Here is a 26,032-nt window from a genome sequence, read left to right as displayed (position 1 = left end):
TACGACCTTAATGATGATGATGGCAATGGTTTTGTTTGATAACGATCATTTTAAGATGGTTTCTATAGTGATTAGAGCTCTCAAGAACTGCTGTTGATGTTGTGCTTTGCCTCTGTGCAATGCCTGTCAGCACCTGTGTGTTTGATCGGACTCAAACCTGATCATTTGCACTTAATGACATTGTTTCCTCCTTTCTAGATCCTTGCTTGTGTTGTAATTACTCTCTGATGTACATCGCTTTGAAAAAAAGCGTCTGCTAAATGAATTGTAGAAATGTAGAGTATCGATTGATTGACCTCTATTGAAACCCTTACTGAATATTTTTTTCACATTGTTTCCTATCGTTGACTTAGTAATTCACATTCTTATGTTTTTAAGAAGTTGTGTCTGAATTGTGTGAATAGATTTAGTCCTCTTCGGAGCAGGGATCCACACAAAGGCCTGATGGTTCCATGTGAGCTGGCAGACTTTAATTGTAGCCGACACAGCTGCTGTGCTGACCTCTTTGTATCGATTTACAAATTTAGCTTGAAACTTGTAATTTTGTTTTGACATGTACAAATCGCTTCCCTGTGATTGTGCGTTATGTAGCAACAACCAGTACTTATGTGTGGTTCATTCGGCTTTGTTGTGCGTTTGTGTGTGTGTGTGTGTGTGTGTGTGTGTGTGTGTGTGTTTGTGTGTAGTAGGCGCTTGGCAGGATTCACAGTCTGTGTTCTCTGTGTTCTCGGACTGCAGGCTCACTGCCACAGAGTTGTACAAATGCAATTGTTGTTAAAGTTGGATCTGTTACCAAGTAACATGCTGCTGCTCTTTGGCTTCAACACTGAGAGGAATGATTTGGGAAAATAAAGTGTTGCTCACTTTATCTGTTGGAAGTAAATATTGAGTATTATATTATATGTAAGGTTATCACAATGCTATGTTTTGTGATACATTAACAATTCTCTAAAACGCTGTATTGATTATGAATTGTTTACATGCTGTTTTTAAAAAGTTTATTTTGGGGCTTTTCAAGCATTATTTCAGAACATGACCGTGGATAAAGTATGAAATCGGGATGAGAGGGTGGGGACTGACATGAGGGACAAAAGACGAGGATCGAACTCAAACCCGGGCTGCCCGCTTCAAGGACTTTAATCTTTGACTTATTTAGGTTAATTATTTTGTTCAAATTGCATAGAAAAACTGTAAAAGTATGTTGGATGCTGCAGAGTCAGTGAGTTTTAGAATTGCACGTTCCACTGTTCATATTGCTTGAGAAATCAAACTTTTTTTTTGCAATCGGTGATATGTGATTTGTCATGAAACATTTCCTGAAATTAGCTAAAATCATCCCTTTTCTTTCTCATAAAACCTCCAGATAGTGAATCGTAACCCCTTCATCTTGAAACTCTCTTGACAATACACAGACCTTCTCTAAAAAACAGGGTAGTACATTTTTTACAGTGTAACATCACTTCACAGTATGAGGGTTTAGCATGTGTGTAATGTCTGTTTTGATAGTACATGTCACTGTGTGTATGTGTGTGTGTATGTGTGTGTGTGTGTGTGTGTGTGTGTGTGTGTGTGTGTGTGTGTGTGTGTGTGTGTGTGTGTGTGTGTGTGTGTGTGTGTGTGCGTGTGTGTGTGTATGTGTGTTGGCCTGTAGCCAGTTGGCAGTGTGTGCGGTCTGCAGGCTAGTATTAATCAGATTGTTGACAATGTGGCCATGGAGCCTAAACCAGGATGAGATTAGCTGACTGACTGATAGCTCCTTATCTCGTCTCATTGATAGCAGGGAAAGATCGAATCTGCAGCTGAGAGAGGCATTTCAATTTCCCTCATTTGACTGTAGTGACAGGATGTCTTACCGAATGAACTGACTTACATGATTACACTCCTTCCAGCTGGTTGTATGTAGAAGTGGTTGGTGGTTGTGCAAGGTGCAAAAGACAAAGAACTGATAATAACTGTTGGTTTACCTGTCACTCACTCATATCGATCACAGGTGTTTGCTGGCCATATTTTCCTTCCCAGTAGTGATTGTGATACCTCGACTTGGCTGACATTGAGAACTCCTCTAATACAAGCAAAAATATTCTAATTCTAATTGTGATCAGCTGTTGATTTCAAGCCATGAATTTAATTGCTATTCAATGATGTATGACCTGGCTCAGCACATTAAAGATATCCTCATCTTAAAACAAGCTGTGCTCTTGTAAGCTGCAAGCAGAAACTTCTAATGTGTGACAAAGAGCCTCCGAGATGATTTTCTTGGGGCTTTTTATGCCTTTTTTGTAGAGTCAGGACAGTGGATAGAGTCAGAAATCAGGGAGAAAGAGAGTGGGGAAAGACATGCAGGAAAAGAGCAACAGGCCAGAATCGAAGCCGGGCCGTCTGCCTGAAGAACTACAGCCTCCGGACATGGGGTGCACTAGGTTTGGGAATCACCAGAGTCCCCATGATGATCACGATACTCAAGACACGATACAATTCTGTTGCGATTTTAAACATTTAGCGATATGCTGAGAATTGCGATACAACATATTTTGCGATTAAACCTTTTTAACTGCATATTATGTCCACAAAATTAAATAAATCGGGAAATGTTTTGTCATATAAGAAAAATAATTCTCAGTCTATTCATCTCACTTCAGTCTTTTTATTTCTATCCAATGGGAATCGAGCCCTCAGACTGACCGACACTGTAATCAAAGTCAAACCCTGTAAAAGGCTGCATGCACCTCAAAATCTGAACTGTTAGTATTTCAGACTAATCCAACTTGAACATGAATTCTTAACAACACAACTTGTTCAAAATGAATTGTGCAACCCCTTCAGCAATTAATATTAAAAAAGTCGATAATCGTTACTTGGCCGTCACGAGACGATATATCGGCACACAAAATATCACGATACTATGCTGTATCGATTTTGTCCCCCCACCACTAGGGTGCACACACTAACCACTACGCCAAAGCCGGTCCGACGCAAAGCATTAACACAGATCAGCTCTTCTTTGTTTGTTTTATTGACTTTTAAAAAACTAATTTTGAAGTTTGGGTAACTTTGACAAAAAATAACACTTAAAAACCATTCCTTTCTTTTTGGCTCTGAAGCAGTAGTTGTTATCAACAAGACAAAATATATGATCTGTCTTTGCAGCCTACTGGGAAGAGAAAAAAAACATTTCTGTGGGTGGGGTTGGGGGATGGGTGTTTGTGAATGATGGTGTCAGATCGCTTATATATGCTACAGAATTTAAGTCTAGTCATTACTATCAGAACAACCGTAACATGTACAGAATCAGAAAGACAGTACTGGGTTTTGTCACTGTTGTTTTCTGTGTGCAGATCCAAAACAATGTTACAAATCAAAGTTGTTTGCTTCTAAATGCCTTTCAATTCATCAAGTTGATGCAGCACCACCATCAAAGGAACATATCAGCAGCAGAGTGATGCAAACAGACGCACTAATTTGAAATGAATAAGCTTACAGCACAGACACAGAGCATTAACTTTTAACCTTTTGGTTCATGCGGGCATTCAAAGTGTGCCATGTGTTTGTGGTTATATTGCATAACCTGATTACTAAAGATAATACTGTCATCAAAACATAATCCAGATCATGTAAAGCGCATTCAATATAAAATAAAGTATTATATAATTCTCTGATGAGCATATTGAGTATAGTTATTTTTGGTCATCGTCTGAATTGCACTGACCTTAACTCTCATTGTTGTGTCCAACCTGCTCCGGATTAATTGGGTTGCTGCAGGAAAAAAAAGGTGGCTCAAATGTCAAACTTGTTGACTGTGTCTGAGGATTATTGAGCTGACCTTCTGATCTCCGAGGGACATCCTCTTACAGAACACTTTTAATTAAATCAGAACAAGATGTTAATTTAAGGAAGTGCAGCTGAGCCCTTTGAAGTGTTCAGTCCGTGGAGGCTCGGGGAACAGAATGAGCTGGATTAACTGTTAAAACACAAACTGTTCAACAGGCGTCAGGACAGCACCGTTCTTTGTGCTGCACCTGCCCACTCAAATTATAATGCATTACTTTGGTGAAGAATAATGCCAAAACTTAAATCACAATACCAATGCTTCATTAATGTTTACATTTTGCAATTTCAGGAAAGGTATTTCAGGCAATTATCGCAACAGTTGTGCTGTTGTGGAGAGATACAGTATGAAGCCATGAAGGTAATTTGGAGTTAAAGCATTTCAGCTACATTAACATCGAACGACATTACGACAATTCGGAAAAAAAGAAAAAAAACATTAGTATGGTGACATTTTCAGGTGAAGGCAACCTTATAGCACGACCTGAAGGAGTCTTCTTTAGAATTCCTTCATTTGATACATTTTTGATGCATCCACTATGTATTAGTGATACTGTAGGACCGATTTGATCTAATATCTGCGTGAGGTCCGATATGAACGTATTTTACATATTGGATATCGAACTGATGGTGCCGATCCACATCACCCGTCAAGAAAGATTGTTGGACTCTAAACATTCTCAGCTCGCTCGGTCTCACTTTGAAGACATTCAGACTGAACTGTAAGAAGTGTCCATGGATGTTCTCCATCAAGACGTTCAGATGAGATGGAACAGCTCCTTCTATGTATATGAGAAAAAAGGACAATTCTTCAGTTGAAAAGATTGAATTTGAAAACCTTACAGTTGTTGCTGCTTCCTGTTTGTCTGGGGTACTGCAGCTTTGTGAAGCCTTACACACCAACAATAAACAGGAAAGCCTCCAGTGGCAACTGCAAATATTTAGTGGCTTCCAGTGTACTTACAGGATATCTAAAATAAATGATATCATGTTCATCCCAGCAAACACTCTTTCCTCTGCAGGTCATCAGCCCTTCTGATATTGCCAGTTCAAGGCGCGACTTTCAACTGTTACATATGCAACGAGGAACAGCGGTTTGTGTGTGCATGAGGAGCTCCCGCTGTTTGTGTTCACCTTCTGCAATGCAGTAACTCAATGTGAAATCAAAGACCGGGACGCCATTACAGAATCAATATGAAAGTACAAAGGCAGATTGATGGTTGTCGTTGTGGCGCTGTTTGAGGATTGAACTCTGACAATGGCTATTGTTCTACGCCTTGAGAAACATGAGAATGTTGTTTAAGAGATTTCATCAAACACTAACTTCTTATCTGCACTCGTATGAGGATACACAATATAGGGATCCAAAAAATAGGGATTTTTTAAACAAACAAGAGCTGATTCAAATTCAAATTGGAATCAGCTCTTCGGATTCTAATTTTTGCCAATTCTTATACTTCCTCTTCTATTAATACATTATACATGTGATAAGCAGGCTCCAACTGGATGTGGACTTTGAAGTGGGTTGGTGCTGGGCCCCACATGGGCAACAAATGGGCACACCATGTGGACAGCAAAGGTACTTGGTGGATCCTATAAGTGGGTCACATTCTATCTATATTGCCAACTTATAACGCCAAAGACCCTAAATCAATCCACCTGGTCTATTCTATGTTGGGCTTTCATGGAAACCGGGGGACAAAATGGCGAGATGCCAATTGGTTTTTCCATTTGGCCGAACATGGCTGTGCTTGTTGGGCCACAGGAGCTAATTTCCTACAAACAACCAAAGCACCAGGACTACAGATAAACAAAACAAAGATTATGTATCATGTGCAGATCTAGGGGTTATGGTCTTAATGACTGGGGGGCATTGAGTAAACACATTAGAGATTTTCCCGCTGACGTAGACATTTTAGGGTACTCTGGGGTGGAAATATTTGTCTTGCTATTTCTGTTCATTGTCTGGAAAATAATAATACAGCTCTGCAACAAGATGCTGGCAGCTTATTATGAAAAAAACAAGGCTTCACATAATGTCTTGAGTTACAAAGGCAGGGTCCTCCTTGACCTCACAGATAATCTAAGATCAAGTTATTATGTGAGGAACATCTAGTACCAGGTGGCTAAAGAGACAGCTTGAACAAAGATGATCAGTGGTGTGGGTGCTTTTTTGTGGGTTGCAACAGGCAACATGTAGTAGAACATATTAGTAGGGATATCCGGTTTAATCCCTCTATCCGACCACCTGCAGGTCTGATTGAGATCCTGTTATGTCAGCCCCCTACTGGCCTTTATCTAAGTTCAATGACTGTGTGCTAGTAACCACTGTTCATGCTGTTTTAAAAAAAATCTTTGTTTGACTTTACATTTCTGTCTTTCTCTGTTTTTATCATTTTGTTTCTGTTCTGTCTCCCTCTTTCATTCTCACCATCCACACTCCTCTTGACTCCATTTCTCTCCGCTCACCACTTCACTCCCCACCCAGCCATCCCATCGCCCTAACGATCACCCTCTCATACTCGATTGCCCCCCCCCACCCCCAATCCAAAGACGCCCCCGGCTGCGTCCTAGTTACCCCCCCTACAGAGATAAAGAGCTAATTGGAAATCCCTCTACTAATTAACCTTCTCCAGGCTGAAAGGTATTTATATCCTCTGCTTTTTGATGGAGCGATAGAAAGTAGAGGAAGGGAGGGTGAGGAGGGGGAGTGGAAGAGAAGGAGGAAGAGTAGGAGGAGGAAAAAGGGGGCGAGAGAGCTGAGAAATGAATGTGAGCAAGTGGGTGGAATATAATGGATGTTGGTTGAAGGTGGGTACAAGTAAGGGAGAGAGGAGAGCGAGGAGGAGATGCCAGTGTAAAAGAATGAAAAGAATGCAGTAGCATTTCAACAAAACATCATCATGAATTCTTGTGAATTTCTTTGTGCTGTGACTGTAGAGTTATTTTACTGTGAAGATTGTTCATTGCTACTCCTCAATTTTTTATCTTTTGAGTCAGTAAATCCAAGCAAAGTGAACTACCATACAACATATTCACAATCTAAGACCATGGACTGTATAAAACATGGACATGGTCTCAGTGATTTCACCAAATGGTTTCTGAAGAGGCTATAATGAGATAATAAGATCGAATTAGGTCAAATATCTTGCTTACTGAAGCATACATATGTTCATCCATATTCCAAATGATGGAAACAACATAAACTAAGCCAACAGTTTAAGGTCAGTAACGGGTTTAGCGAAAGTAAAGCCTAGCATTCAGGCTAACAGCTACACACCCCTGCCTGTCACTCAAATCATCCATGCCAATAATTATAGCTAATTATGCATGATCAAAATGGACAAGTTAAAGAAAAGTTCTCCAACCCATACAGTTTTTACCAATAAATGAATAAGCAATATTGACCAAATTCTTTTTTTGGTTCCAGGCTATAAACATTTGTTATTTCTGCTGTAAGAAAGAGTATTTTAAAATGCTCTTTAAAGGCTTTATATGCGATTTTTTGATCCAGCAGATGTCGCCCTTGAGCACCAGCATGAAACCAAAACAACTCGCGGTGCATTGTGGGTTAGCATGCTAATGCTAGCGATCTTTATTATGCTCGTATCTTCACACTGCATGTAAATTTACCCGAAATAAGCGTGATCTAGAAATGTAGTTAAGCAGTGAGTACAGTATGTTATTCTTATTTTCTCTAGTCCCTCAATTAAACAACTTTTATTCGCGAGGGGAGGAGTCAGCCGTTGGGCCGGCTATGTCAACATACAGAAAAAAAACTCTGAAAACATCACAGACAGTGGTACTCGGGTGTTACACCCATTGTAGACAGTCATTACTCACTCAGTTATTTTCAGAGGATGTACTTGATTTCTATTATATTTAAGTGTGAAAAATTGCATATAAAGCCTTTAAATGGGATTCCTTGGCTTTTGCAGACAGCCTCAAGTGGACGCTCAAGGAACTGCAGTTTAAACCAAAGGTTCCTGTTTGAAAATGCTGAGATGCAACGGACATGATTTTATTTGGTGACAAATAGGCTTTTAACAATGTGTGACACTGTGTTGTAAAACCACATCGGCATTGAATCTTCCTCAATAATCAACCATTTTAAGTTGATAAGTCTCTATACCACTCTACCAGCATGCATGAGCAAAGTCTTGCATATTTTTAAGCTAATGACCTACAGTAGCTGCACAAGGGTGACAAATAAAGGTAGCAGGATGGGGCTTTTATTGATGATGCACTGCATAATGTGTGAGTAGGAGTGGCTTTGTCATTTCTGTTAGGTTGGATTCTGAAAATCAAGCTTAATCTTGCAAGTGTGAGGGTAGGCAAGAAGCCTACCCTCACACCTTCACCTATGCAGGGCTTTGTGTTGTTTGACAGACAGTTTGGGTCTGAGTCCCGGCTGTCTTTACACTATTTATGAGAAGGAAAATTGGTGTCGAGGTGTAAGTTTACTGAAAATCTGAAGACACCCACAACTTGTTTTAGGCTTTTCCTAAAGTACACACTTTAAGGTTTGAAAAGACAAAGACTTGACAATATTCTTGCTTTTTATTGGGACCAACATATCGTCAGAATCTGACATCCATCTACAAATCCTTCAACTAAATACTTATTTGGAATACTGAGCATAGCTGGCTGGAAAGCACTGACAAAAAATGGCTTGAATTATTGATCCAATCGATGGAGGCCTGGTCTGATATGATTTATCAACTCTTTATAGTGGTACAGATGGTGGTCTATTCTACACACCCATGCACCAGATATTGGCAGTGTGTGATTATAAGACTGTTACTGTGTTCATGAAATCATAAATCATTTTTATTTTGTCCTTAAAATGGCAAGAGAAAAGTGTTTTGCTTTAATTTAACTAAAGGGAGTGAATGTTGATGCAAAATTGAATGGCTGTAGAAAAACAACACCATCAGTGTTTAGATTGGTTCCTCATGAGACTCACTTTCACTCTACAAAATATTCGACCTCTGAATATGATTTCCCAGGGAAATAAAGGTTTTATTTACTGTTGTGGAAATGGCGTTGGAACTACTGTAACTTTTGAAACTGCCCGGCAACAGATTAAGAACTCAGTTAATTAAGGATGAAAAGGTTGATTTGACAGAAAGTCATTAGAACTGATGTAAAGAAAACAGACCCTCGGATGTGGCTTGGTGAATTTGGGCCTGTCCCTAATTAAGGATTTAGATAGTCGAATTTGATTTGCCAGATTTCTCTTCCAGACTTGGAATAACAATTTATTCTATGATAGAGCATTAAAGTGACCTTATAATCACACACACACACTGATGGCCCGTTGTGTGCAGATTCAACAACCACAGCAGCCACAATCTACACATCCGTCAGACCACCGACAAACAAACAACATCTTTTAACTTACCAGTTGAAGACTGACTGAACTCTCCTCTCTTGATCAGAATATTCCACCAAAAATGGGACCCCACGATTCAAATCCAGTGAAACAAACCAAATACATTATATCCATAAAGATCCACTGATTACTTAAAAAACTCTTCTCTTCCGCTGACCTTTTGATGACACCATAGACTGTAAATGGTTGACACCTAATAACAACCAATGGGAGCCTGAGTTGAAGGAGTTGCCTACCCCTGTACTGATGGCCAATTGCACACAAATGTGCTGATGACTGTCATCTCTTGGAGTCAATAAAGTCTATCAATCTTCACAATATGAAGATTGATTTAAAGTATGAGTGGTTGTCAGAACTGCATTCAAAGTATTAATGAGGTGATGAGCCATGATTTATTTGGAGAAAACAGGCAAATCTATGTAAAGTAAGACATTGAGCACCCCCATATAGCTGGAATGGAACGATCCATATGCTCGACTTTGAGACTGGCAGTCGACTGATGCTTTGACGAATGTATCGTCGGTTATTCGATTATATGAGATCACCCCTAGTATTTATTATGTGTAAAGGCAATGCCTCTTATATTTCAGTAAGTAACAAATACGTATTAATACTTAATATGGTCAGTTGTTCTACACAGCCTTTAAAACTGTATATTCAGTTTGAATTGGGATCAGACAGAAAGGGATTCAGTTGTATTTGCGATCACAAAACCAACAACAAAAACATTGAAATGTTTTGTTTTATTCTATTTAAAAGTATAGTCATTTTTTACCTTGGACTTGAAGATAACTTTATCCTGAACAGCAATCACTGTACATTATCAAAATATATTCAGTATATTTTTAATAATTTAGATTTTTGAATATCTAATTGATGGCTATTGTTTAAAAACGCAAAACAACCTTAACAAAGACCTGCAAGTTAAAGATCGATGATGTAACAAGCCGAAGTGATCAAGTGTCTCGTCGTCATGCAACATTACGTTCAAAGGTCCATGATGACTTTAATATACAAAAAGTTGTTGTTGCTTACATGCTCAAACATTTGTAGGTTAATGCAACCCCACAAACATCTTATTCATTGGGTAATGGAAGCTGTTTTCCACTCTGCAGAGGTGATCTTCAGCCCCAGTACAAATCCAAAACAAAAAAAACCTACAAGTTACCTGCAATCATTTGTTTTATGAATGTAAACACAAATAGATGTTTTCTAACCAGTAAAAGATGAGGCTTGAAACTCTGTTGTGTCTCTTATGAGAAAGAGCACTGTGGATGTGTGTGAGGGAGCACATAATGAAACATAAGAGGAGCAAGAGTGACAGTTAGTGAGGCAGCCAGTCAGTCAATCAGTCAGTGAAACAGTTTCTAGCGGGTAGCAGTAGGCGCAGTAATATATATGTGAGGAGGAGGAGGAGTGGGGGTGGGGGTGGGGGGGTTGGGGGAGTGAAAGATCTCAGGAGAGTAGGAGTCGAGAGAGGAGAAAGGGAATGGTTTCAGGTTTCCATCATTTGCCGAGCCACCTTTCTCTTGTCACTCCCCCATGCCCCCCCCCCCCCCCCCCCCCCCCACCCCCACCCCTCACAGGAGCTGGTGGGGGTCTGAGGAGGGTAAGGTTACCTGGCTGTCGTCCCCTGCTGTCTCTGCTCATTTTCATTTTCTGGTTATACTTCCCTCCGGTCCAAAACCAGCTCCATAGCTGCTGCATGGGGAACAGTTTTTCAGATGCTCTTCAAAGTTGACTTGAGCTGAAACCTGAATTAGTCGCTATAAATAGACTGCCTATTTTTACAATATTGATAAATGGTTTGGTGTATAAAACAGAAAAAGGTTTGAGAACATTCATCAGAACTTGCCAAGGCCGGATCTGGCATCTTCATGTTGCTCTTTTTGTCAAATCACCAACTCAAACCCAAAGACTTTTTATTTACAAAATGATATAATGCTTTAAAACACCAAAAAACATTTTGATTATGAAAGCATTTGGTGTTTAATTTTCTTTTGTTTATTTGGTTAATCTGTGCAGCAGTGCATTAAAGAACGTTTTCATTTCTGTGGAGTTGTTGCTACTTAGCCATCTAAAAGGGCTGGAAGAGGGTTGTCAATGCAGCCGTTTTCAATTATTCAATCATGTACCTTGATGCTGTTTGGAGCTGCTAATTATCACATTTTGCTAATGCATCTTAATATTAAATAATAATAACAGTGTGGGCGCTGGATCATGATTCATTAGCAGAACCAGCTAGATGAGTCAGGATTGTATTTATCATTAAAGTAAATACATTAAATGTGTTTGGTGGAGATGGTGACAGGAACAGAAAAGCATCCAATGTGTCAGGAACAGGTTGCAACAGCAGAGCAAAAGAAGAAGAAAACAGCTCCAGGCTCTGCTTCAGGCACATAGGCTACATCTATCTTTCATAAATACCAGTAAGCTGCTGGCAAAGCTGGTTAGCCAAAGAGTTTCAGTGGGTCAGGCTGATGGCAGGGATTGGTTCAGGGTGGTTCACATGTGAAGTAGAACTCAGGATTGTTGAGGGCTGTGAAACCTGCTGTGAGTCTGCGGCTCCAGACGCCGATTTCAAGGTCTGAGACAAAAGCAGCTGATAAGCTTTTAACTGCAGACAAGTGCGGCACACGCTGAGGTCTCTGTGGCTAAAACACAGTCTGTCGACTTTATTGGATTGTGAGGCAGTCCTGACAGATGGTCTGGTAAGAAGGTAGTTTGAGCCAAACAATCTGGTGATATATTTCCAAAACATTAAAGTTTAGGTCATAAATTGGGACTTTTAGTGGAGAACTTCGGCTCAGACACTTTCAACTAACTCGAGCTGGAGGACTAAGAAAACAGACAAACCACTAATCCTCTCATTGTTAAATCAAGCACCTGTTCTTGAGCCAGACATATTATAACCCTTTTCCACCTTTTCAAACAGTCCCCCTGTGGTCTAAATGAAACATCTGTGCTGTGCTTTGGTCAAAATATAACATGAATGAAGCACCAGAGGAGGTTTGTGACCCTGTATAAACCAGCTCTCTCAGAACGCTCCGTTTTGGTGTGTGTGTCTCTTTAAATGCAATGAGCCCCCCTGAGTTTTCTTTTTCCGACCTTTCTCCGCTGGCGAGAATAAAAATGGCAGACCTGCGCAAAAGTTTTGTTCTAGGCTGGGGGTGGAGTCCATACGTTGAGATATCAGGGGAGGGGAGGGGATTTTTTTTACCAGAATCCCACTGTGACACATCAGGAGTGCAAATTTGAAACGGATAATTTTTCTCTGTGTTGTAAGACTTATACAGACCACAAACAAAGGACTGGATGGGTTAATTTCACATGAAGTGGGTCAGTAGACACTCAGGTTACTCAAATATATGTTCAAAAACACTGTCAAAGTGGATATAATATGTCCCCTTTAATGTGACTGAGTGTATCTTATAAGGCAATTTAGAGAGGCAATAGTTACAGATTTACAGTTATGACCATTAGATTTGGCGGCAGTAGCTCCGCCTGTAGGGACTTGGGTTTGGAACTGGAGGGTTGCAGGTTCAGGTCCCGCTGCGAACCAAAATATGGAAGTTGGTCTGGTAGTTGGAGAGGTGCCAGGTCACTTCCCGAGAGCTGCAGAGGGAAGTGGCCTTTCAGCAAGACACCAAACCCCCAACAGCTCCCTGCGTAGCAGTGTGTAGCAGCCCCCTCACTCTTGACATCTTTACATTATTGCATGTTCCACAGGTCCTGTTTGTGCATGTGTGTATTTGGGGCCTATGAGTTTGACATAGTGTAAACTAGAATTCACTCAGGGATTAATAAAGTGTGTAAAATAAACATTTAAAAAAAATATATATATGGCATTAACTTGTAACCACTGACTCTGGGCACATGGATGGGAAGACCTCTTCTACATTAACCTGAATTAATGTTGATTATTTTCTTCTATGTTTCCCAGTGTAAGACCCATGGCCCCAGCTTCACACGTCTCCATGCCCCCTGGCCCGTTCTGTGTCGAGAGGCGGAGTTTCTTAAGATCAAAGTCCCCACCAAGACGGTGAGCTTTCAGTTGAATTGTTCTTTCTATGTACAGAGGATGTTTATGTGTTCTTGTTATTCCTGTGGTCAGATATAAACAGTATGGTAACAATGTACTTAAAGACTGATTGTATGCTGTGTGTTCTTGTAGAGTTATGAACTCAAAGAAGAAAAGGGATTCGGGTCCAGTATGAGCACAGTGTGGAAGAAACTGAAGCAGCCTTTTCAGCCCAAAGTACCACATCAGGAACACGAACGCAACAAAGTCCTCTCTCACTGCTTCTCCAGAGACAAACTACACCTGTGAGACGAATGCACACTCATTCAAAAACACATTAATTCTTTAATTTGCAATAAGACACCAATAGATCAAACAAACACCCAGGTCTGGATTTAACATTAGGTTATATAGTATCTTTAAGAATAACCCATTCATTGACCATCTACAAACAGCACTATTCACTTTGTACATTCATTGCCTTTTGAGCTACAATCGATAGCCATATTTAGAAGCTTAAGTTACCAAAATAAGAATGACAAGTGATGTGGGTCCATGTTTTACCCATAAACTGTAAAACATGGACACAATCTTTGTGACATCACCTATGAGTTTTTTTGAACAAGTGTTTTGAAAACAACCAACGGCTTGGACATGCTGACTCTAGCTAACTTTGGTCAGTCTAGTAACAGGCAAAGAGCATGAACATGCAAACGGGTACAACGGGCCCACCTGTCACACCCCGGTTATGCAAATGAAGGCAGAAATGTTTTATGATTTATGTGTGTTTAATTTGTTAGGGACGGATACAATATACATGGACAAACTGAGAACAGCCATCCAATGCAAGTGTCAACGTGTTTATAGTGGATGCTGATTTACAACACCCGTCCCTAGAAGGGCTTTTGTCTGAATATAAGATTAAAACAGTTAAAAAGGAAAAATAATCATAAAATGGGTACAGCAATAAACAATAAGACACACATTTAGCTACAAAAAGTAAGCTATGACTCAAAGGTCATAGGTGCTGAACTAACCAGGATTGGGCGGCTCCCTTAAGCTCAATATTATCACAATGATTTAGTGACAAAAAAATATCCTCTCCTGTTCAGTTTTTACCCATAGAAGACATGAGAAATAAAGTCCACAAGTTTGTTTCTGCTGTAAAAATGGGCGATCTAACATGGGACCTAAAAGGATTCCTTGGCTATTAGAGCAAGCCTCAAGTGGACACTTGAAGAACTGCAGCTTTTTGCCCTCCTGCATTGGCTTCAATGATAATTTGACATATTTCTCCACCTCATCACCAGAGGCTGTCACTTGGAACTAGCAAAACTTCTCTACATGGCAGTGCGTGGTGGGGGTACATAATGTGTTACCATATACCATCACAGAAACATTTTCTGTGGAGAGTTTGAAAAGGAAATGTGATGGACACACAGACCCTGAAGAAATCTATTAGCATAGTATAATGAGTGTTATAGTCTGCTTAAGAGCGCAGGTTGGTGGTAATCGATATGTTACTTCACCCTGTCTTCAGAACAAACCCCCCTTTAACACATCCCATGATCTTTTTTCTTAACCATACAAAGTAGTTTTAATGCGATTATCTCACTAAATGAATCAGATGTTCAAATAGCTTTCTGTTTTGTCTCTCAGGTACAACATAACATCGAAAGACACTTTCTTTGACAACGCCACCCGGGGCAGAATAGTACGTTTTCATTCAGATTTTTTCTTGGTTTGCTGTTTTGTCTTTGACTAGCATGTACCTCCAGTCTCATATTTTTACATCTTTCTCAGGTATATGAGATCCTGAGAAGAACGGTGTGTGTACGGAGCTGCCAAACCATAGGTGAGGAAGCCACACAGTGCATGAAGCCTTAACCAGCCCTGTACATTCGTCACATTGACACGTTCACTTTGACTTGGTCAGTGATTAAATGAACGACACATGGACCCATATCTAATATTCCTGCTGTAGGCATAGGCTACTGACAAATGATGATGATTTTTCCGTTATGTTGTGCCTCGTCTAAAATCGTGAAAATATAATTGATGACTTTGTCCACCTGTGTAGGCAAGTAGCAGTATTACCTTCCTCTCCCATCCCCTGCAGGTCTTATATCCTGATCGAAACTTATTTTTCTGTGGCCTTTTTTTCCTGTTATTGTAGAAACAGGACAGTGGCACCATGGATTGCTGTCTAATTGTTGTAAATAATGTTTAGTAATTTATAAATGTAGTTCTAAATAACTAAACCACCAGACTGATATACTTACGTTTTAGTTTATAACAATCTGTGTTCAGGCAACAGAACAATGAAAGACAAATATTGCACAAAAAAGGGAACTTTAGGGTAGTTTAAAATAGTGATGTTGCTATGGCGACCAAATTTAAATTCAGAGTAAACGACTAGTGTAAAGATGAGAGAACACTCAGAGAACAGTCTTAGTACAGCACAAATGATTTAGGGCGCACTAGGCCAAGTTTTCCTGAAGCACAATTGCCCCCCCTGTAGATTTAGGGTTAGGGTCTGCACTCACACTGCTACATGACAAACCGGGCCTAAGCACGGTTACCTCTTGAAGCCGATATAACGTCGCAATAAAACACTGGTAAGTCTTTACATGATCATGAAGGGGGCTTAGTTTACAAGACAGTTAGACTTAAAAAAATTAAATTAAAAAAGGGACAAGCCGTCTAGTCCATGTCCGCACACCAGAGAGCTACACAGAGACCAAGTCTGCAACTGTATTGACTTTGTGGCTTATTTGGAGACATTACAGCTGTAACACTCCGGGATTTCTTGAAAATGGACAGCTATACACATTTAGTGCTCATGCATGAACTGTACCGTGCTGCAGCACACCCCTTCCAAGCGTGCCAGGGCCAAGGAAATGTACCATGCTTGAGCACTGAACGAAGCACTCACACTAATCTAACGAACTGGACTTTGAGAGAGAAGTGTGCTTAAGCTGGTACGGATTGCCTAGTGTGAGTGCGCCCTCAAAACGGTCTGTGGGTAAACAGTATAATTTGGTTTGACGCCTTCTATCCTCCCTGCAGGTAAACATTCACATGCCGTGCTAAATGTAGAGACGCATTGCTGCCGTCAATATGCCAGTAAAACCTGACACAGCCAACAACTTCATCTCCATTTCTAGATCAAAACTCTGAAAAACCGTGCTGCTCGCATGATATGCTTTCCGTTCACTGTGCTTGTTTACCTCTGAGTAGTAGAGCGGGGAGAGCAGGTCCATTAACCTGAGCTACAGCCGGTCTATGGCTACATCCCGGGCATGTGGCGCTTGGATTTTTGAATGGGGATGCGAAGGGAAATGGAGTTAAGTGGGTAAAACAAAGAACGAGTGCAACGATTGGATAATTGGATGAGTCCAGCATCTTTTAACCCCGATTTGTCTGGGATTGATTCGGTCCCAATAGGCTGTTACTAGAAAGTGGCTCTGCTCATTAACACTTTCTAGATCTGCTGATTTTCACTGAGACGATTAGCAAAACTATTAGCTTACCGCAGCAGCCGTGTCATTGGTTTGTGACTTTTTTAAACAGGACTCTATTGAGATTGAAAAAGCCACTTGTAAGACTCTGTATATACATGAAACCTAAAAATAATTGTGTAAAGAGGACTTGAAGAATAACTCCAATGACGTCTGCCAGTCACTGGGATTCCAAGCTGCAAGACTTCAAGCACATTCTACATTTAGCTTATTGGATCGCACCTCAGTGGTTATAGTACATCGGTAGATTTTAATGACATGTAGATAACAGCGACACCCATTTTATTCTCAGTGTCCTCCATATGTCTCTTTGGCGTCCCCATCATAGCAGAAGGTCTCAGCCAGCGGGTAGTGATGGAGCTGCAGGGAGGGAATGGGAGAAAAAATAGACATGCATCTATTTAACCTCTATTTCCTCTTCATGTTTGGTGTTCAAATTTGGTCACACACACACACACACACACACACACACACACACACACACACAATCACACAACCCACTCTCCGCTGCCCTCCTCCATCTCCTCTACAAGTGGGTCATATTTCCTGGGTCAGGCCGAGATTGAAGCAGGGGCCTCTGGGAGTTGTGGTTGTTTCTAGCTGGTCGAGAGAGCATTCATGCGTTTGAATGATATGTGAGCTTGGTGGTGAGTTTCAGTAATAGCACAGCTCATCATTGCATGGTCCCCCCCAGTCCCCCCCTTTGAGGCCCTAATAATAAATTGATTGATCACTTGGATGAAAAGTGGGTGAGCTGTGTGCTGAAGCTTTCTGATGTTTTCTGACATTCACAGTTCAGGCCATCACTTTCCACATTCAATTTATTTAAAGACTGAAAGGGGGTGCACAATTAACCCAACCCAGGTATGCCTTAAAGCTGCTCTTATCTTTCTCTTTCCCTTTGTACAGATGCTTTTGTGAATCGCCTTGTTTCTGAAATGTGCTGTATAAATACAAGTGCTTTTTCTTGCCTTAAAACGAAATGCAGATTTCAAATGGTGCGGTTCAAAACAACAGTGCTAAAGTGTCCTTGAACAAAGCACTGAATCTGAAATGAATCTAAAATTCAAATTCAGGAATCAATAACTTCACAAAGGACAGAGAGGTTCACTACAGGAGCCCTGAGAGAGGTTGTTTGGTCACAAGCACAGTGAAGAAAACAATTTATATCTGAGGGAATTAATTGAGAAAATTGATCTACATACCTTTTTTCCCTCACTTCCCTCACTAATGGCTTTCTTAGTGTGCTGAAACAGATGCTGGATAAATTACAGAGGGTGGTCTTTTACAGAGCCGTTCACTTATATCACACGTCTTGAAACCATTGGGTATAAGCTCTCCCCTAAATGCCAGCGTCTTGATTCTTGCTGCTTCGATTACTGTTTAAAAAATCTAAGACAAATAAAGTCAACACACGATGACTTTGCCCCGGTGGAAGCTGATGAATGGTTTTCATAATTGGTTTTGAATGACAGGGCAGGAAGAGAAACGCTTCTGAACAACTTGAACTTGAAAAATGCTCAAATAGAGTTTGTCTTCTGACTCTGCTCTCTCTCTCTTCTCGTTTCAGGCATCAGCACATTGATAGCTAAAGGTGTTTACGATGCTGCCTTCCCTCTTCATGATGTAAGTTTAAGAGCTCCTATTGGTTTGACTTCTCAGTGCTGCATGCTCTTATTTCTCAATGTCATTTTTAGATTTCTGTAACAGGGGTGGGCTGATACCTTGGAATTGTTTTCTTGTAGCTGGTGGCCAAAATAATGATAGGAGGAAAAATCTTTGTTTTCTGCAGCTGACCCATGATATTCTCTAATTATATATCAAAGTAAAAGCACATTGGAACAAAGCTCTCAGAACTATCAGTGCTCTAATAAACTGTGTATGCACGTTCACAAGATACCTTAAAAAAATACAAGTAAAGGGAGCTACAGCACATCAATCCATTTTCTGTATCAATCAAGTTTTTTGTCTCTGCAGGGATGTTAGAACGATTGTTTGTGTCAGAATATATTCAGTTTATTTTGCAGTCTGGGTTTGGGTCTGTGTCCACAGATGAAGCTTATTTTCAATACATAACCAGTTCAGCGTTTTCAGCATTCAGCGCCCAGATCGGAAAAACACCCTTACAATACGGCTCCACTAGTTCAGACGACGGGTAGCATCTTGATGCTTTCTTTTCATTTCCTATGGAGATCCGGATAGGCAGTCGCTCAATGCATTATGGGATAGGGTCTCGGCGAGTTCTGAGAGGGGCTCCGGGGCGCTAGCTGGACAAGAATAGGCTAGAGCTCTATTCTGTGCAAATGAGTCCTGCAAATGCCCGGACCAGCCCTGCATTCATCCAATCAGGTGCATTCATTGAGGCTACTTCACCTATTGCGTAACCTACAGCAAAAAGGAGGGAAAACCAAATATAAACACATGCCAACCGCCATAAAATGGGTATACGTCCATCAAGTGGCGAGTTGAGTGCTCCGGTGTGATCCCTAACGTCCTCGCCCTAAGCTGCAGCTGTATGTTGTCACTGTGCTTACAGCACTCACACTTGATAACAGCTGAACTGACTCGTCTTTTCAAGGAGACAATTTTAGGTCTGAAGTTGCTGCTGATGCCAGGACACGATTCCTCTGCGTTGTTTTCATGTTTTCTTTGTGATATTTCCTTGAAGGAAGATTCCTTCCAAGCACATGGTGCTATTAAAAGGCCATGACCGAGTGAAGCAGAAGTTAGATTACGTAAAATAAAAACAATGAGGAGCACTCTGAAGCTGAGGTTGTGGACGCTGCCAGCGCAAGAAGAGCCATCTGTGGACACAGGCACTCAGTGTATTTCTGAATGTGTGAATGAGTTAAGTCTGGTTCTTTAAAGATTTCAGTCTTATATTTACTTTATTCTTCTTTTTCTTCCTCTCTTCTTGCTCCTCAGGGTGACTACAAGGTGATCGGACACGTTGAGGAGAAGACTGACAGACAGGTAGGTGTCTTACCTTAATCTCTCCTGCTCCTCTTGCTCGTCTTCTACATAAAGGGGAGCAGCTTTCTGATAACGTTAAAATACAATACGATACTTTACGACATGATACCATATGATGCAATGCGATACGACAGAATTGGATACAATATGATACAAGGCCATATAATGTGATGGGACGCGCTGCGATAAGACATGATACCAGTCACTGCTCCATAATATAAGAAAGTGACCACGCTCTCATTCAATAAAGTGTTCTATATTTGAACAACCTCTGTTTTTTAAAGTCTAGCTCTTAAACTTCCAGCAGCTGAAAAGCAAAGAAACCTTCCCATTTCTAAACAATGGATTCATCTGTTTGTCTTTCTGAGATTGTTCCCTCTTCCCGTCTGTCTAACACCATCACAGATTGGAGTTTAAGTTAAACAAATATTTCTCCGAGCTGCACAAAAAATCTTTGCCTGACTTGAATTTCAACGAACGAAGCAAAACAAAATCTGCAAACAAAGAACTGCGTTTTAAATAGACCAGAAATGCTCTCGATATTTACGTGATATTCTATTAATCCAGAAGCTGTTCTGTGGGGAGAATCAAGAGCACCAGGTTTCATAAAACCCTTTTCATCCTTTCTCTCTTGGCTTCAGAATAAAACTCAAACTGCAGTTGTTCGTCTTTGTCCGCCGAGGTTTACCTCGACCAATCAGATTATTTCTGCCTCCAGATCAGCTCTTAGGATTGTTGTTGTTTGCAACGACAGGTAAACACACAGCACAACAACAAACACCCACAGTGACTCTCAGTGCGTCTTTCCCTGTTTGTTTTCAGGTCCTGCATGAAGAGTGGGCCAGATACTCTGCCTTTTACAAGTACCAGCCCATCGATCTCGTCAGGTAACATCACTAACTTTGGCCTGCTTACACCTTGTATAAACATTTGTCCTGAGTAATCCAAGTACGGTCACTTACACCTTGCATTGGAACAAATGCAGTGGTCACTAGTGATCTGATAAAACCTCTCTAAACTCAAATAGCTTGGAGGACAACAAGCGTCGCCATGTGCAGCACAGACCACCTCTGATTTATTTTATTTGTTAAGGGACCATGCACAACATATTTTTTCAGGGTAGATTATTTACCCAAGACTTAAATTTAGACCCTTGTTCTTTCAGTTGAATCGTTGTAAAGTGATATATAACATGGGCTTAGTAAATGTGTAATTCATTTAGTTATTTGAATGTAAACATTGTAATAAACTTCTAAATACTATACCTTTAAGGGTGTAGGATTTATTATCATAACCCTTTGTCACATTTTACAAACATTTTTGTCGCTTTTTGTCGATTAATGGCCGTAAATGGAAGTGGTTTTAAGCTGTTAGTCTGTTCAAACATTAGGAAGCTCAGCCTGAGGAATGAAAGCCTCAATAAAACACTCAACTCCTCCTCTAAGGCTTTCATTTGACCCCAGCATTAGGATCCTCACACCTGTGTCACGTGCTCTTTAATTCTCAACACTCTGCCTCTGCCAGGACCATGAACTTCACCGTCACTTTCACTGACTAATCCCTGACCTCTGACCCCACAGGAAGTACTTTGGGGAGAAGATCGGCCTGTACTTTGCATGGCTCGGTGTTTACACACAGCTGCTGATACCCGCCTCCATCGTGGGAATCATTGTGTTCGGCTACGGCGTGGCGACAGTGGATACCAACATACCCAGGTACGACAAAGTGCAGCGCTGCTTCACTCATTTCTGTCAAATCCTGTCATTATGTTGAATTGAATTTGTTTGTTTCAGCCTGGATCTACTCTGTGTTCACATTCTGGTGTCTAAGAACTTAACGCTGCTGTAAGTTTTGGAAGTTGATACTTAAAATAACCTTAAAGGCTGCAATATAGTCCCTGGGCAACCAACTGATCAAAGTCTGTTCTCTAAGAAGTTCTTGTTTTTGTCTCTGAGACGTTCATGTTGTTGTTGACAATATTTACAGAATGATTGCTATAGAAATAAACCTTAGTATGAAGGTAATTACTCTTGTATTTACCGTCACAGTCATGGAATAGCTCTCTTATAACGACCAAATTTTGTTGACAAAGTTAGAGTTTAAAGTGGCAGAACATTGGACATGTTGGCCCACTGCTGCCTTGACCCGGCCGTTTGTATTGTTGTGTATTTGGTGTTTAAAGGGTCGGTCTGGATTCTATACAAAGGAATAACACAAACACAAAGAAACACTTGTTGCAGAGGTAAAACAGCAACTCACAGTATGCATCGATGCACTTTTCATATTCTGATACATATGTACTGATTCCAATAAAGTTTAACCACAACTCATCTTAAAATAAAATGTAAACTATTCCAAAGAAATAGATTTGACATTTGTGCCTTAACAAGAAGACATTCTTCTGTATTGTATTCTGTATGTCGTTATGATGCCGGTTTTATTTTAAGTCTTTAAAAGAATCTTGTGCTTTCCATGGCAAAACTAGCAGAGATTAGTGGATGTGCTTCTGCCCGGCCATTCGCCCTGAAAGATAACTTGAAGCCACCACAGCCTGTCTAAGCAGCTACTGGCTTCAGATGTGTACTTGAGCAATTCAAAAACATTTTAAAATAAATAGTTATTTAGACGAGATCTGAGATACTTTGCTCCTGAGATCAATAAGAGAAGAGTGAAAGTATTTGCTGACAGAACTTAAGATGGTGGAAAGACTCCCTCAGATCTGAAATGTGCCCTGATTTGTACTTTTGAAGTTGCTAAGCGACCAATACACCGTAGTGTAACAAAATACCAACATTAGGCTTTTCCTCCTACAACAATTTAAACGTATGCAGACGCACACTTAAACACACACAGAGTAGACGGGGATCACCCAGATACCTGCTGCAGCTGGCTTCAGTCAGGGGTGTGTGGGAAGAACACAGAAGGTTCGGTGTGTGTGTGTGTGTGTGTGTGTGTGTGTGTGTGTGTGTGTCACGAGGCAAATAGTTGATAATTCAGCCTACACTGACTATGAAACGTCAGAGAAGAGTAGTTTGTAGTGTGGGTTTGTGTTCCATTCATTTGTAATAGTGAAACGTTTGTCTGGATCATGAATTTGCGGCCTGAATTTCAAAGCTTCTTCCAAAGGTGCCACTGTGTTACTGTGACACGCCCTGCGACTTAAGTCTTGGTTTCCTCCCCTCTCAGTCAGGAGATGTGTGACGAGAGTCTCAACTTCACCATGTGTCCTCTGTGTGACGGAGCCTGCGACTTCTGGCACCTCAGCACCGCCTGTGGAACCGCCCGAGCCTCACACCTCTTCGACAACCCCGCCACCGTCTTCTTCGCCATCTTCATGTCTCTGTGGGGTGAGTTTACAAGCGCTCGTGAGTGCATATGCGTGTGCGAGTGTGTGAACCGAGATGGCTGGAAAGCTAATTTGCCCACTGATACCTTTTTGCGTCCTTCACCTCGTGTGCCAACGGACAAAACGGTCATGTGTGTATGGTTAAAAAAAAGCAGAAAATACAGCCACAGATAAAGCTACTCATGTGACCCTCATGTCAAGGTGCTTTGTGTGTTTTACAGTAAGACTTGAAAAGTCATCTAGCTGTCAGTGGATCAGGAGATGATGCAGATTATTACGACTTCCATCAACTTCCTTTGTTTTTCTTTTTGCAGCGGTGCTCTTCCTCGAGCACTGGAAGCGGCGTCAGATCAGTTTGAGCTTCAGTTGGGATCTTACAGGCATCGAGGACGATGAGGTATATTCACTGTTTACATCTGCACACACACACACACACACACACACACACACACACACACACACACACACACACACGCCGAACCTGCTGTGTTCTTCCCACACACCCCTGACTGAAGCCAGCTGCAGCAGGTATCTGTGTGTGTTTAAGGGTGCGTCTGCTCTAATGCCCGTGTGTCTCTGTCCATGTTTCAACTTTCAGAAATATACACACAGGACACACCCGGCAGATCAAATGGAGCGACGCTTTGCGAGCTACTTTGGGTGACAACTCGAGCGGCACTGAATTCACTGACATGCGTCATTATCCACAATTACCTGATAAACATATCCTCCCACTTTGCCGCTCTATTTAAGCTCCAAGACTCCCGGTCTCCCTCCTCTGCTCTGTCATTGCCAGCTCCAGTACTGAGCTCTTACTGTACTTTCAGTCCCAACACCACCCCAGCATCCACCTGTAGGACAACCTATTTCAAATGTCAAATAAATGGATGAGAGGAGAGATTAGGTCAGAGCCTAAACCAAAAACACAAACTTTCTGCTGCTGCAATAAATATTTTAAACCGTTATGAACCCGTGTTGTCTGACTGAACCAGAGATAGGCATAAGGAAAATTATTTTCTTCACAATTGTACAATAAAAGGGTTATTTCAAGACAGACAGAAATGTACCATATTCCCATTTCTCTGCAGGAACATCCGAGGCCGAGATACGAGACCATCCTGCTGCAGAAGAGGCAGAGGAAACAGAAACATAAGAAAAAGAAGAAGAAGAAGAATGAGGTAGGGAAGATGACACACCTCTGTCGTTTATGAATATACAGCCTGCCAACTCATACGTGTAATCAGATATGAACTTCCATTCCCTTAGCTGGACCTCACCGTCAACAACACTAACGGGAAGGTATTTAACAGTGAAAGTTATTTATTTATTAAATAACACGCTCAGCCAAAAGGACAGTGATCAGCTTTTCAATACACTCTAAACAGTATGTTCCCATCATGCACTCTGAGGATTAGTGGGATGGGGAAACTCCTCCACTTCATCTACATCATCAAATTTGGATTCAAACGGCTCTTTTGATGGTTCCTGATAGTTTAGTTTCTGAAGCGTGCTGCAGATGTCGTAGTCTGAAAATGTAATGATTGAGAATGATCTAGATTCTTTTTGTAAATTGGGTCAACCACATCGAGTCCTGTTGGCCCAAATACACGTTTTTCTGCAGCGACAGATGGCTCCCTGCCTCGGCCCAGGAGAAGTAGGGACTGAATCACACAACACAGGATCACCCGATATCTGACCTGGGGATAAATTTAGGAAAGTTGAAAGATCCAACTGGTGTTTCTTTTAAGTAGAGGGAAGGTGTCAACATACGCCATCTGCTGGCTGTGTTTCAAGATGAGAGGGCAACCTAAAACTGTCAAAGTATGTGCATCGTCTGTGAGCCAACGACAGGTAAAAGACCCAAAAATGTGTTTTTTATAAAAATCATCCAAACAGAAAAACTGAACCTTTTTAAGAAAACAAAAAAACAGAGAGCAATAAGGTGTGAGGTATCGTCTGTAAGAATGGGAGAAAAATAGGAAAACTTTAATCTTGACTATCCGTAATTGGGCCAGAAAAACTGTAGAGCCTCTTTCTTCCTGCATCTCCCTCTATCACACTTTCAAAGCCCAACACAGTTTCAGTAGATGTCTGTTCATCATGAGTCTGGTTCTGTTCCAGGGTTCTGCCTCTTAAAGGAAGTTTTTTCTTGCCACTGTAACTTTGCTAAATGTTGCTTATAGTGGTCATGATGGATTAATGTAGGGTCTTTATAAATGATATAACAAAGAGTAAAGGTCTAGACCTGCTCTTTTTGTAAAGTGTCTTGAGATAACATTTGTTATGAAGTAGCACTGTACACATAAAGATTGATTGATTGAAGCTAAGCTAAGCTATGTAATGAGTGCATTTAGCTTTGATGGGTTAAATAAATGGTGATGTTACCTCTGGGTTAATTAAAATATGTCACTTCTTAGCCTTTGGTTGGACACTAAGAAAGACTGACAGAATTAGTACAAAAAATGTCAGTTTATCTTTTCCTCATGGGTGGACCATGGGATGCAACAGTTCTCCTCTCACATGCTAATATGTTGTGTTTAAGCTAGCTACAGGCTAGAGGGTTAGGCCTGGGTATTTCACACAACCTCACGATACGATTTAATCATGATTCAGAGGCTCCGTTCTCTATTCCCGTCCCTTGTAGACGGAGGTTAGTTGTGCAATACTTTGCCTTGCATATTGCAGGACTCATGTCCACCTCCCAACACCATGGGGTTTACAAAAATCCAAAATCCTCCCGAATATTTGCTTTGAGTTCTGCTGGCGGTGCAGAGAGTTTCTAATGCATGCTTGTTTGTTTTGATTTGTTTCGTGCCTTGCATCATGTAGTTTTGCTTCTTCTGCCGCCTGTTGGGTAAATTATGAAACTGCACCATAGGTGAAGTGTCTTTCAAAACTGCCGTCACAGCTTTGCGGCTGTATTGATTCTGTAAGTTTGTCAGAAAATTCTG

At 40.9% G+C, this 26,032-nt stretch overlaps 1 protein-coding gene across 2 annotated transcripts in view; it reads left to right on the top strand.

Moving 5' to 3' along the window:
- Window positions 1-26,032, top strand: part of ano2b (anoctamin 2b) — an 88,248-nt gene that overhangs the window by 16,196 nt on the left and 46,020 nt on the right. Inside the window, exons 5-16 of one of the 2 annotated variants that reach the window (XM_061030144.1) lie at window positions 13,164-13,262; window positions 13,395-13,546; window positions 14,901-14,955; window positions 15,045-15,096; window positions 18,333-18,388; window positions 19,688-19,735; window positions 20,558-20,622; window positions 21,316-21,450; window positions 22,922-23,082; window positions 23,396-23,478; window positions 24,170-24,259; window positions 24,348-24,380. In XM_061030144.1, the coding sequence (XP_060886127.1) occupies window positions 13,164-13,262; window positions 13,395-13,546; window positions 14,901-14,955; window positions 15,045-15,096; window positions 18,333-18,388; window positions 19,688-19,735; window positions 20,558-20,622; window positions 21,316-21,450; window positions 22,922-23,082; window positions 23,396-23,478; window positions 24,170-24,259; window positions 24,348-24,380 (1,029 nt within the window). The remainder of the gene's footprint in view (window positions 1-13,163; window positions 13,263-13,394; window positions 13,547-14,900; window positions 14,956-15,044; window positions 15,097-18,332; window positions 18,389-19,687; window positions 19,736-20,557; window positions 20,623-21,315; window positions 21,451-22,921; window positions 23,083-23,395; window positions 23,479-24,169; window positions 24,260-24,347; window positions 24,381-26,032) is intronic. The other variant, XM_061030145.1, reaches the window with a different exon arrangement.

The sequence above is a fragment of the Labrus mixtus genome, chromosome 22 (assembly GCF_963584025.1).
Source record: "Labrus mixtus chromosome 22, fLabMix1.1, whole genome shotgun sequence".
NCBI classification, from domain to species: Eukaryota; Metazoa; Chordata; class Actinopteri; order Labriformes; family Labridae; genus Labrus; species Labrus mixtus.
The sequence above is the reverse complement of the archived record's forward strand: the minus strand, read 5'-3'. Positions and strand labels throughout refer to the sequence as shown.